Source organism: Macrobrachium nipponense, chromosome 10 (assembly GCF_015104395.2).
Source record: "Macrobrachium nipponense isolate FS-2020 chromosome 10, ASM1510439v2, whole genome shotgun sequence".
Taxonomy (NCBI): Eukaryota; Metazoa; Arthropoda; class Malacostraca; order Decapoda; family Palaemonidae; genus Macrobrachium; species Macrobrachium nipponense.
Genome location: NC_087204.1, coordinates 41,571,382 through 41,585,548, shown reverse-complemented (window position 1 = coordinate 41,585,548; position 14,167 = coordinate 41,571,382). Strand labels below are relative to the sequence as shown.

General features: G+C 46.1%; 1 protein-coding gene across 2 annotated transcripts in view; it reads right to left on the bottom strand.

Moving 5' to 3' along the window:
- Positions 1-14,167, bottom strand: part of LOC135223584 (ubiquitin domain-containing protein UBFD1-like) — a 61,914-nt gene continuing 47,747 nt past the window's right edge. For both annotated transcript variants that reach the window (XM_064262125.1, XM_064262124.1), the window contains exons 5-7: positions 4,909-5,037; positions 619-807; positions 1-298 (exon numbers count right to left, since the gene is read on the bottom strand). In XM_064262125.1, coding sequence (XP_064118195.1) covers positions 197-298; positions 619-807; positions 4,909-5,037 — 420 coding nt within the window. In that variant the 3' untranslated portion in view covers positions 1-196. The remainder of the gene's footprint in view (positions 299-618; positions 808-4,908; positions 5,038-14,167) is intronic.

Genomic DNA, 14,167 nt, shown 5'->3' with positions numbered 1-14,167 from the left:
ACAATTTAAGGAACTTTTATTAATCAGATAATATGGAGTATGGCTGAGCAACCTTACCATAGAACCTTGTATAAGCAAAAGCCATCAAAACTGATCCTTTCCATGGTAAGTTTATATTCTGTTTCACCTATGGCAAAAAATATAGTTATATTCAATTAATAAAAAGGTGTGATTATAAATATGCAGTAGATTACATTCACCATTTACCCAAAACTGTATCTTTGATGGCATCTACATACTGAGCAGGAACCCAATATATCCAGTATCTAGAGGCTTCCGTTGGTCCTAGCTGAAATCCCTGAAGCAGAAAAAAATATGACAGTTAAGCAAATTGTCAGACAGGCAATTTTTATGATGTCAATGATACAAATTACTATAGTCTGACCAGACAATATAAAACTAATGATAACCATAAAAAGTTTGTTCTTATCTGTTCTCATAGTACATACATGTGCATACACATACTTTCATGCATATACGCATACAAAACCGATATGCATGAAAACCCTATCAGAATATAATCATCCATGGTACCAATACTACATCTATATTGTAGAAAAAAACTCTTAAAGTCCTTAAGTGCATGGAAAACTAAGACTATAATATGAATTTCCTCACCATAATATGATATTGCTCAAATCCCTCTATTGCTTCTGAGACAATCTGACGGATGTGGTTCATGTTAATCTTTTCCGTTCTTTCTTTTGTGCCTATCCAAACCTGGTCCAGCTCCAATTTGAAAGTCAGTCGAACCTTTCCTCCATGTTTATTCAGCATTCCAGAGAGGGGATAAGATGGTAACACATCCTGAAAACATTGAAAAAGCATGACAAAATTAAGGATCCATATACAGTACAAGTATAGTATGTAAAAAAAGAACCTTTACTCTTTTATCCTCCATAGGTAGGTACACACACACCCAGGCGTCACCCCGCAACCCACAGAAAACTATTCATTGTAGTCAGGAAGGTTTTACAGACAAGCTGGGTCAGATGGATGGACATGAAAAGTAATGGGTTAAAAAAACTAACCTTTAGTTCACAAAAACTATACTTATTGTAACTCAATCACTTTTAATTTTCCCTGAGGAAACTACTTAGGCAGGAGGGCGTTGAGCTACAAACCATAGAACTCAATTTAATGAAGGAACAAACTAAGCATACAGAAGCTAAGACATGGAGACCATAGCACAGAGAAAAGAGAGAGAGAGAGAGAGAGAGAGAGAGAGAGAGAGAGAGAGAGAGGAGAGAGGACGAGAGAGAGAGATGAGGAGAGGAGAGAGAGAGATAGAGAGAGAGAGAGAGAGAGAGAGAGAGAGAGAGAGAGAGAGAGAGAGAGAAAAATTTTTCTCATGTATTTGAAAATGAAAGGGAAAAGTAAACTTAAGAGTACAAACTGTAGGTATAGGAAGCTCCAGAAATTTTGTTCCAAAGGATGATTAAGATCAGCATGAATTGCCCAAACATAGGTCCATAAAAATGGGACCTGACCTGTTGCAATAATCAGGCTTACAACAAAAGATTTCAAGAACCTATAAGTAAAGTCTTGCTGGCATAGGTTGTTGACATCAGTTCCAGCTTCTAAAAAATTAGGAAAATCATGTGAAATTAAGTTATCCCTAACATCATTCATTATCAAGTTATCACTAGCATCAATCTCATGAACTTCAACCTTGGCTGTTTATTCATCTGAAAAATTCTCAAATCTTCAACATCAATATCCCAAGAGAGAGAGAAAGTAATTCTAGTACCTTGCATTTGGACTTGACCAGTGGACAGAATGGTTTCCAAAATCTATTGGTTCTACAAATAAGAAAGGAAATTTGCTAGGAATAGACATAGGTAAAGGAGAGGTGCAAAGAACAGCCTTGCCAAGATCCCTCTTCTCTGCTAGCCAACTATCAATACTACTTGAGGGTTTCTTGATGAGAAGGAAAGAACCTGGGCACCCTGGAAGACTTTACAGGCTGTCTCATCATAAAGGCTGAACCAGCAGACGTTGGGAACGCTGGAGAGAAGAAGATTGGATAGCATAACATTAAATATTTCAGAAGAGCTGATTAAGTCATAAAAAGGTTGTTGCTGCTCGATGGCTTCTTCATTGGACGAATTAGAAGGAGTAGATCTAAAGGATCCTGTGTCACTGAAGGAGGCTTCTGAAGAAGACCTAAAATACTATCCAAACAGCGTTGGATAGGTTCCCATGAAGGATCCGTAACAATAGGGATGTAAAAAGCCGCGAGCCAGACTGAAGAGGCAGTGTTTGGTGCTTGCAATGTGGTGCTGAATATTTGGCTACTGTCAACGAGCAGACAGGAGGATTCACAGACATGAGTGGATGCGCAGATACAGGTGAACACTGATAATGTGTATTCAGACACTGGGCAGTTTCATAGAGGCAGAAGATCGCTATGGTGCCAAATACTGGCGCTCCACCACTGAAGACTCATAAGAAACATGACTGGGACTATCCCAGAAGCTGCAGGAGGGAAGCAAAGAAGCATGTTTAGCAGTAGAAATATGCCTTTTCAGTAAAAATATGCCCCCTTGTCTGCACTGGAGTGAGTCACTAGACAACAATGCATGCACATCCATATGGATGTCTTTCCAGTGGCTGTCTGCCAAGTCCTATGATTTACAGACAACAGGCTTGGTTGAGGGAGCAACCACAGTTGACCCAGCTATTTGTGGACTCAGAATTCGCAAACCAGCCTATTTGTGGATTTTTCTTTAGACCGTATATACCCATTATTCGTAGAAAATTGGCCTATTTGCGGTATTTTTTCACCGAGATATATTCACAAATTACTCTATTTTCATATAATTTTCGTGACTGCACTTTTTGTGATAAAACTATTAAAATACTTAGGTATAAGCATTTTTAGTTTTTATTTGTGTTTTAACTATCAAAATAGGCAGTTCTAGGTGTTTTTAAATGGGGTTTTAAGTATTCATGAATTTTAGCCATTCGCGAAGGGGTGTTAGTAGCCATCCCCGGCGAATATGGAGTCTACTGTACCCATGGGCAAAACCCCACCGGCCCCCTTGGACCTCTGGTTTGCCTCCTCCCAGGGTTAGGAGAGTTTGACAGGGAGCATTGGTGGGACAAGTAGTCACCCCTCCTCTTGCAACTGACACCACTAGTACTTACATGCGGCCTCAGGTTATCAGTGATCCGATTTTACGAGGCTTGTCTAGCCAAGACAACTGGAATTTAAGCACCAATATGCACCAATCCCGGGTTATCATCGTTGATAATTGGAGATCAGTGCTATCATCAGCAATTTTTGGTTACAACTCAATGTCAGGAACAGAAACCCTCCCCCCCAACAATGGACTGCCTGCATTTTGTCCATAAGGACCTTAACAAAAGCCACAATTTGGGCTACGGTATTCACTAAAAGACCAAATTTCTGGTCTGTCCTGGCTACAGAGTAGCTGGGAAAGTCAGAGGGCTAGTAGTGGGGAAAAAACAAGTCACAGGAATATTAGCACTATTCAACTTTGAATTAGAATCCAGGCTGGCATAACCCCTAGCTTCAGCTCTAGCTGCTGCCTTTCTTTGTCACCCTCTCTGCAGTTTGTCAAGGTGTGAATACAAATCTTTCCACTTCTGATCTCAATCTTTATTTTCTTCATAATTAAGAATCAAAAGAACAAATCTGCCCTCTGCAATGACAACACGTAGTATGAGTGTCGTACTTATCTGAAGGGTGTTGCAGCCTTTGCTGCAAGACCGGATACTAGTCAAAATAGAGTCAGGCCTAATTAATAGTCACAATCAGTAAACAGTCTTGTCAAAACTAGCTAAGCTAATTGTAATTAGTGTGCTAACAATACGTCAAAAAAGATGGCGAAAGCCACAACCATCCAGTGAAAATTCAAATGAGATGCTCAAACAACTGATGATCAGTTGTCGACCGGCAGAAGCAAATTGAGCTCTTCAGCGGTGTTGTACCTATTCTTTCCTGAAAGTAAGCGGGGCAAGTTACCTATGCCAAACAACGGAAGTGCTATTGCGAATTTCAAAATTCAAGCTGCCGCAATAGTTAGAAATTAATAGCTATGTAATTACTTGGTAAGTTACTTATATAAAACTGTCCTTTCAGAATTATCCATGTGGCTCTATAGCAATTGTAGAATATTTCTAAAGCAACAAATAATTCACACCACCACAACCTTACATTTCGTATGTCCTTCAAAGACATCAACATTCAGATTTTGAAATCATAATATAGGAGAAGCAAATCCATAATTAAGTATGGGTACATATATTTAAAAACAAAACTCTACCGAGACCTTTTGGGAATCCGTTCAATTTCCCTTTTCAATATATGCACCCAAACATAACTGGATTTGTTTCTCCATTTCAAGACTCATGCTACTCAGTATTTTTTAAAAATAATATATCAATATTAAGAACTCATCAGCTTATTTCATTTACAGCATGTCAGGCCAATCAAATTTCATTGACATCGCCCAGTTCTAAATTTATCAGGCCCAAATTAATTAAACCAAATTGTAAAATGGTGTTCTTAAAAATTCTGAAAAAATAAAGGAGACCAATGTGATTTTGCTTTCCTTTTACAGCTACAATAAGAAAATATAAAATGGTAAAATACTTTACGCTGTACTTTGGAGCTTTACAGTATTCAAGAGTAAAATTAATATAGTAAATGTCATACCCACAAAGGCATTATTACTATCATACAAGCACAATTCTCAGAATTCATTTCAATTTACCAACAAGGCCGGCTAACCAAATAAAACCTATCCCACTTGCATTAACATACAATCAAACAGCTAAACAATATAAGTGATTAACATGAAAATATTATAGAATAAGCCTCAACTACATAATTATTCTCTATAATTGTTTTAATGTAATTTTAAATATGTAGGTTACTACCTTGCTATTCTTGATGCCAGGCATTACATCTTCTGGTAAACCTTTGTCGAGAATCTTACGGTGCAGCTTTTGCTTACAAAGAGGCTCTTTTGTGGACGTTGTAGTACTTGACTTCTCAGCTGTGGTGCTCTGCCAAGAAAATAATTTAGATTGACCCATAATCCTGCTTGCACCCTAATTTCAGCATAACAGAATACTAGTACTATATAAATCTTTAATCATTAAAGAAATTCTTAAGGAAAAAAGAAGCTCACACAGACAACTGCAGAAGCAGCAAGGAGTCAAGAAGGAAGCAGGTTAGGATTCATAAAAGTTTGAAATAAATAACATGCTTGATTGTAAGATATGTAATTAGACTTCCGGATCACATTTCTAGACTAATGGGAGAGACCAAATTATTAATTAATAAAAGGGATGAATAAAGCAAAGAAAATTTGATCTATATTTACTAAGGGAAATGAATACAGAATAGAAAAATTAAAGGAAATGAATAAAGCATGGGAAAACTTAAAGCAGGACAACCAACTATGAAGAGAGCAAAGGACGTGACTGCTATAAAAACTGGAAAGTATGTGGAAAGTAACGAGCCTCATAGTATTATTTACTCATTCTGAAACAAAAACCTTTTTGACCATCAATAGTAGGTCTGTTTGATAAAAAAATATATACAACTTACTAAACCTACTGTTGAAAAAATGCAGTAAATAAGCACACCTATACAGGAGGAAACACATGTGGAATCTAAAATTTGTCAACTCATGGTCAATATGCAAACAGGAAGCAATTAGATACCAGAGATGCTCTTTTGGATTTGACATACCATTGGCAAGAAAACCTTGATAAGGGTTTTGAGCGTAGAGTAATTCAAGTAGATTTTAGTGCTGCTTTTAATTTATCACTTATTTATCAACTTCAGAATCTTGGAGTGGGTGAATGTGTTTTTGGCTTACTTCAAGATTTCTTTACAGGTAGGCTGCAACGAGTTGCTGTTGATGGGATTTTTAGTGAACCAAGAACTAGTATACAAGTGATATGGTTGTTAGCCAGGAAAACAAGATTGTTCAGTATGCCAATGAAGCAACAGTGGCTGTAGTCAAGTCTCCACTTACGACAAATGAAGCTGCCCTTATTCTCGATTGTGACATGAAATGGATTAGTGAATGGTGTGGCTGGTGGGGTTTGAGGCATAACTCTAGTAAAAATGAAACTATTGATTAGTAGATATCATACAAATCTTCCACCCCATTCTCCCCCTCAGGTGGATGGGACTCTGCTGAACGAGTCTAAAGAATGAACTATTCTCGGTGTAAATTTTGAGGAATAACTATTCATGGTGTAAATTTTGAGGAACATCTAATGAAAGTGTCAGCAAAGGCCCCTACATACTATGCAGTGTGTGCTAGTCATACTTCTCTTTGGTTAGTATGGAATTGTAGCCTTTGCTACAATACCTTATGCTAGCAGCACTAGTGTCAGGAATAATGAAAAAACAAGAATGGTCTTAAGAAGTCAAATTCAGTAACTGTCATAACTGAAGTCTCTACCATCTACTAGATAATATCATCAAGAAAAACATCAATGCATATGACTACCAATACTTCACCAAACATCCAATGGCAAAATATAACAAAAATCAATTCCAAATAGAGCGCTCCCAACTAGGTCTGTAGTCAAGAGCCAGCAGTAAACAAATGACAACTTGTTGAAGGTGTTCCTCTCTTACCCCTAAGTGGGCGGGGTGATACCTACACCGACAACGCAACTAGCACTACCGCGATTATCTAATTTTAAGTTGCGGGCGAGTGAAACTGTAAGCAATATAGCTACTTTGTAAGTTACATATAAAATAGAATTTTAAATAATTTTCATAGTAACCCAAGGAAGAGGGGACACACTGCAATTTGGCAATTATACTGGAAAAAGAATACTTGAAAATTCTATTAACATATTAGGAAAGGTGTAGAGAAAAGACCAAAAAATATGGGTGATACTGTTAAGTTTCAGTCTGGCTTCATGCCAAAGACAAATAATACAAGCAGTCATTAAACAATGTAACTACAGGAAAAGTACCACAAATGAGGATGATATTATACCTCATATTTGTGGGTACTGAGAAAGCATTTGACTAAGTATGTACAGAGACAAATAATTCAATGGGTATTACTAACATAGAAAATACCAAGATTCATTAAGCTAGTGATGTTACTCTACCATAACACTAAATCTACATAGAGTAAAGATGGTAAAAGGGGTCTCAGAAAACTTTGAGATAAATGCTGGTGTCCACACATCAGTGCCGAACCATTTGCTGTTTCTCACAGTAACGGCAGAAGTTATGAAAGAGGGCATAAAAAGGGGAGTGCCCTGGGAGATGCTAAATGCAGATAATCTGACGAAGAAGTGGAAATTTTAATAGGAAGGGGAGTGGAATGGAGAGGCAAGAATTTAAAGTGGGTACAAGCAAAAGTAAGCATAAGATGACTGGAAAGTAAGCAAAGAAAAATTATAAGGATATGAGTTTAAGAGAGCTCTGTATTTTTGATGGCCAATATGCCCTACATGAAAAATGGGGGAAAGTTAAGACCCATTCTACAACAGAGGTAAAGCATTTCTATTACTTTGGGAACACAGTAAACAATGACACAGGAGCTGAGAGAGAACTAAGAATGAGAGTAACTGCAGCATGGATGATACGGAAAGGGAGAGATAACTAGACCTCATATGTAAGAACCGTCTGCTTATTTCTTCTTTAATTTATCCGGGAAGTCCTACTTCTTGTCCTTGCTAAGGAACTAATTTCAACTTGCCTCACAATAGGGTTCAACCCAAGTAAAACCTAAACCAGGATACACCTCCATGATGCGGTTGTGTCAAAGTCCAAACTTTACACTTACAAGAATAACCATTTATACAGGCATGTACACCAATCAGCTATTATCCAACTCACAGCTGAAAGTCAGTGAAAATATCACAGAAGAGCAGGTTTTTGGAGAAAAAAAAAAACATTCCCATTTCTGTCATGCTTGTACTTGTAACCAAATCACCCACTTACCCATCCTGTGATATCTTGTACATCTAGTGAGAAAATAACAATTTGTCGAAAATTGTATTTTTCCTAACTAAACAAACCTGAGGTCCTTTAATAATAGGAATGTAACTTGTGGCAGCTGGAACCGGTCGTAAGCTTCTGGAACCGGTCGTAAGCTTCGAACTAGGGAGTTCGGAAGTTAACTGCTTGTCCGACAGTCAGTGCACCGCACGACTGGGAGGTGAAGGATCACTTTGCTTTAGGCCCAGGAAAAACAGTGAGGGGTGGCATGAGGTGGGACTATGTGTAAAGGACCTCAGGTTTGTATAGTTAGGAAAAATAAAATTTTCGACAAATTGTTATTTGTTCCGATATGTAATACAAACCATCGGTCCTTTAACAATAGGAAAACTCACTTCTTGGTGGGTGGAATCTGAGTCAACGAACAGACTAGTGTTCGTCCAACCTTGGTTCCCTCCCTGGTCGTAAGAGCAGAGGGAGGGATCCTAGCCTCTGCTCAATGATCGGGGTATGTACCGCAGGATCAATGGTCAGATCTCTGGACCCAAGTAATAAGAGGGAGGCCAGCGTACCTCTTAAAACTAGCAAGCAAGAACTTGTTCCTGTTGCAAGAGGCAATATGAAGTCATGGGTTTGTCTCTTGTTGGCTTCCATTACCCGCCCCTTGTTGGGGGATGTGGTGGATAATCGCTCCTATCCATAATGAAAGGGATAGGATGGAGCTCGGTCAAGTAGCTTACCTGCATCGGTCTCCTGTTCCAGCGTAGTGACGACCGCGTCCCTCTGCCCACAGGTAGAGGGGGAGAAAAAGATGGGGAAGAGAAGCCAGTCACACTCTCATTCACTCATCCATTCATGCAGTCACACAAGGATGCGATGCTGTTCTGTCCGCTCAGGTGCTGGGTAAGCTACACAACCTGTTGAGCAGCCACCACGGAAAAAGTGTCCAAGGACCTGTGGGCTATATCCCGAAGGTAGAAGGAAGTGAAGGTGGTCTGGTTGGTCCAGACCCCAGACTTCAGGACCTGCGCCACGGAGAAGTTCTTGCGGAACGCAAGGGAAGGACCAATGCCTCTGACTTCGTGGGCTCTCGGACAAAGGGTACGGATGTCGTCGCTACCATCAGCTTCGTACGCCCTCCTGATCACCTCACGCAGCCAAAAAGAAAGTGTGTTCTTGGATACTTCTTTCTTGGTCACCCCGGTGCTAATGAGGAGGCGTCGACACTCAGGCCTCAGGTGCCAAGTTCTCTTCAGATAGTGCCGTAGCGCCCTCAAGGACAAAGCAGCATCTCATCCACATCGTTGTTGGTGAAGTCCAATAGGGAGGGGATCGTGAATGCCTCGAACCGGTCATCAGGGACCGAAGGATTCAGTGTCTTCGCTACAAAGTTCGGGACGAAATCGAGCGTCACAGATCCCCATTCCCCTGGTATGCTTGATTTCGAAGGAAAGACCATGAAGTTCCCCTCTCTCTTCGCCGATGTCAGGGCCAGCAAAAAGAGGGTCTTGAGGGTCAGATCCCTGTCTGACGACTCTCGGAGTGGCTCGAAGGGACTTTGAGTCAGACTCCTAAGGACGAGAGTCACATCCCACCCCAGGGGCCTGAGTTCCCTGGGTGGGCAAGACCTCTCGAAGCTCCTCATGAGAAGGGAGATCTCGAACGAGTTCGAGATATCCATTCCCCTCAGTTTCAGGACTAGGGCCAAGGCGGCCCTGTATCCTTTGACTGTGGGGACGGAGAGGAGCTTCTCTCGGCGAAGAAAAACGAGGAAATCCGCTACCTGCTGAAGAGTGGCTCTGAGAGGAGATAGACCCCGTCTACGACACCAACCACAGAAGACTACCCACTTTCCCTGGTACACAGCTGCAGAGGACTGTCTGATATACCCAGCCATCTCTGTTGCTGCTCGGTGAGAAAAGCCTCTCGCTCGCAAGAGATGGTGGATAACAGCCAGCCGTGAAGACGAAGGGACTGGATTGACTGGTGGTACCATTCCACGTGTGGCTGGCAGAGAAGGTTGTGCCAAGGGGGAATCTCTCTCGGTGCTTCCGCAAGCAGAGCCAGCAGGTCCGGATACCAAATGGCCTGAGGCGGGTCTCTTGCCTGTGACCAACTCTCCTTTAGTCTCCACTGGAGAGACCGCAGGTGAAGACGCCCATGAGGGACTAACTTCTCAAGTGACGACAGGTGGCCGATCACGACCTGCCACTGCTGAGCTGGCTGTTCCTGCTGAGACAGGAACTGGTTGGCTGCCTCCCTGAATCTGCTGATCCACAAGTCTGCAGGGAAGACTCGCCCTGCTACCATATCGATCAGCATACCCAGGTACTTCATCCTCTGCTCGGGCTCGAGATCCGACTTCTCAAAGTTTACCATGATCCCCAGATTGCGGCAGAACTCGAGGAGTCAATCCCTGTCCCGTAGCAACTGCGAGCGGGAACTCGCCAGGACTAACCAGTCGTCAAGATACCTCAAAAGATGTATCCCTGACGAGTGGGCCCAAGCAGACACCAGAGTGAACACTCGCGTGAACACCTGTGGGGCGGTTGAGAGACCAAAGCAAAGTGCCCTGAATTGGTACACCATCCCATTGAGGATGAAGCGGAGGTACTTCCTGGAGGATTGATGGACGGGTATCTGGAAATACGCGTCCTTCAAGTCCACCGAAAGCATGAAGTCGTTCTCCCTGATGGAGTCGAGCACTGAACGTGCCGTCTCATCGTGAACCGAGACTGGTGAACGAATTGGTTCAGGGAAGAGAGATCTATCACCGGGCACCAGCCCCCGAAGACTTCTCCATCAGGAAAAGACGGCTGTAGAAGCCCGGTGACCGATCCCTGACGATCTCCACAGCTCCTTTGCTCAGCATGGCTTGGACTTCCTGCTGAAGTGCTACGTCCTTGGATGATCCGGAAACATAAGTCTGAAGGATGACCGGGTTGGAGGTGAGGGGTGGCCGAGACTTGAAGGGTAGTATACCCCTCCCGAAGGACGTCTACTATCCAGGTCTCCGCTCCATAGCACTGCCATGTTGCCCAATGGCTCGCCAAGCACCCCCCCAACTTCCGGCAGCAGGTGAGGGGGAACGCCGTCCCTAGTGTTTCCCACCTCTCTTCGACTTCTTCTTCCCAGCTCCCCCTCGTGAGAAGGAGGGCTGGGAGGAGGGCTGGTGACAGTCGCTCCTTGAAGAAGTTGAAGGCAGAGTCTTTCCTCAGGGCTTCGACGATGCGATCGTCTTAGTCGCAGAGGAAGCGCTAACAAAACTCTTGGGCTTGGCCGCAGTAGCTTGAGGCTGCCCAGACGCCTTCGAGACTGCCTGGTGTACTAAACCGTCACTGTCGTCAGTGCGCCGTCATTCCACCTCAGCGTCCACCATCTCTCCTGGGAAGAGAGAGAAGGAACTCTGCACCGGTCCGTTGCGAAGACCCAGAGCCGCCTCACGCCCAGCTGCCCTGGTCACTCGGGGGAGGACTGCGTCCCTTACGCCAAAGAACCAGGTTGGCCCACAGATTTGCCGTCTGGTGGGCTAGGTAGGAGATGGCTCTACCTCCAGACTGGCACAATCTCCCGAAAGCCGGGTCACCTTCAGGAGAGATGTTCCCCGAGGTGGCCACGACCTTAGACACTGTGAGGGACCACAGGTCTAGCCAGGGGACTGCTTGGAATGCCACCAAGGCGGTCGATTCCAAGGCTAGTGCCTCTTGCTGCGAGAACCATAGGTTCTCCAACAGGAGTTAGCCCAGCTAGCTCCGGGTTCACCTGTTTGGGCGGTATAGGGTCCTCCAATGGCATGAGGAACCTTCTCTGTCACAGTAGAGGCGGGGGAAGTAGCTTGGAAGACCTGCCAGACCATAGCGAACCCTCCTGTCCAGAGACGAGAGTGTCCACCTGGCCCAGCACCGAGTCAGCCAGAGCAGATCGCGGCAGACCCACCGTCGTCCTGGGTTCCTTCTTAGGACACCAGAACGACTCGAGCCTGGACGTAGGCTCAGAAGGTGGGAGCGGCGATCCTTCCCCGACGTCGTTGTGCTGATGGATCAGCACAATAACCTCCGAAAACGACCTCTGGATCTCGGGAGTGACTGTGTCCTGTGGAGTGGGACTGTCAAGTCCCTTCAGCAAGAACGCCTCCAGAGATCCTCCTCCTTCCGGAGGAGGAACCGCAACAGACCCCTCCTGGTCTCCTCCAGCCACTTGCGCATACGATCTGGTTGGTCCTAAGACCGTGCCAGGTTCGTAGGGTGTTGTGGTGGGACCGTGAGGAGCGCGCTCCCCATGATCACTCTGGTTCGCCTCGCTCTTCCTCGTGTAACCCAAGGAAGTTGAAGGGATCGGAGAGGAAGACCTGACGCTCCCCCCTCACCCACCGGCAGAACCGGTGTGCTTGGGGGGCTGCAGGCGATCGCCAACCCGCGGTGTCGAGCTGCAGGCCCGGTCGCGCGGCTCTCCGGGGGAGAGCCGCTGGACCAAGAACAGCAGCTCCGGTCCCGAGCGTCAGAGGAGCTGCTGCTGGTCCCCCTATCCACCCGGTCCCGGTGGGAGCGGTGGTCAGGGGACCGGTAGAGTCCGCTGTCGCGGTGGGAGTGGGGCCTGTCCTCATGGCACGTCGTGCCGCTGGGCCGGTTCCGGCGATCGACGGGACCTCTTCCTTGCCTCGGCCCGCGGCCGGTCTGGGACCATTGCGTCAACCCAGTGATCGCTACGTGAGCGATCACTGGTCTGGCGGGAGTCACCTGAGCGACTCTTACCAGTCTTCCGCTCCGTGCCTAGGTCCTGGCGCCGAGTGAACTCGGAAGCCTGAGCATTGGCTGCACGGTCACCCGTGGGCGACCGCACACCCGGTACCTCTCGCGACGAGAGGCCGAGACGGAACCCGATGTAGCGGCAGAGCCTCTAGCACCAGGTGAGGAGGTACCGGTGTTAGCCGGTACCCCTCTGGTCCCCGTCTTCTTCTTCCTTGCGGAAGGAGAGATGGGCCGAGGACCAGCGGAAGATTCCCCCCCCCCCCCCCCATCACACCGGAGTAAGACGGGCCCTTAGAAGCTCTCGAAGGAGACTCCTTAAGGGGGGAGGAGGCGGCCTTCTTCTTCCTCGGCTGTGAAGCCTTGGAAGTCGAAGGGGAAGAGGCGGCAGCAGATGACGACGAAGATGATGATGAAGGCAACGGAGACACCTTCCTCCTCTTTCTCTTATTCATCAGCTTCCTCAGGCCAGTCGTCAGATCCTCCATCCAGGATGGAGCCGGGGCAATTGCCGAAGCAACACGGCCCAGCTGCACCTGTCCGGAAGGACCCGGTGACTGGAGCAGCAACACCATGGGCAGGAACGACGTCGGCAGGGGTTGGTCCAGGTATGGCAGGTACGGCAGGAATGGCAGGTACGGCAGGAGGCGGGGCAGCAGCCAGCAACATCCTGGGTACTGGCGGCAGGTCCAGGAGCGAGCTCTTGTGGCACCGGAAGTTGGGGGCCGAGGCGAGAGTGGTGAACCTGGGCGGCGAAGTCACGACCCTCCTAGGAATACCTGGAAGCGGCGCCTGGACAGCACCTGAAGGTGTTACCATAGTTACATGTTGAGTATACACCAGGTGAGGAGGGGCGGCATACCCCGGGGTCGAGATGGTGGTGGTAGAGGTGGTTACCGGGCCGTGTGTTACCGGAGCAGCAGCCCCCGAACACTCGGTGTCCCCTGGAGACTCAGCAAGAACCAAACCTGGCCGAGGTCGTCACCCGCAGCAGGCACATCTGAGGAAGCAAAGGTCGGGTTAGTAGAGGGGGTTCCCCCTCCCCCGGGGGGAGGGAGGGATTTGTCCCACCCCGAGTACAACTGAATGTCGGGGTATCTCGGCCCCTCCTCCACGCTCGACGGATCGGGCGAAGAGGAGGAGCAAGAAACCAACCCCCCCAAGGGGAAGGAGCCATACGCGGGAGTCGAGATGGAGGGAGGAAAGAAGACGATGTGTCCGAGACCAGGGAAGTAGCCGGAAAACTTTCTGATGACTCCCTGGAAGGCTTACAACGTTTCCTACTCCCCTCAAATTGCGCCCACTGCTCCTCCTACCACACACAACAAATATCACAGGGCTCGGTGCGAGAGCATTCGTGCCTCCGACACAGAGCACATAAATCATGAGGGTCAACTTCAGGAAAGGAGCGGAAGGCCCCACACTTACGGCCCTCCACACCAGGGCATCTGCGGCTGATGGGGGG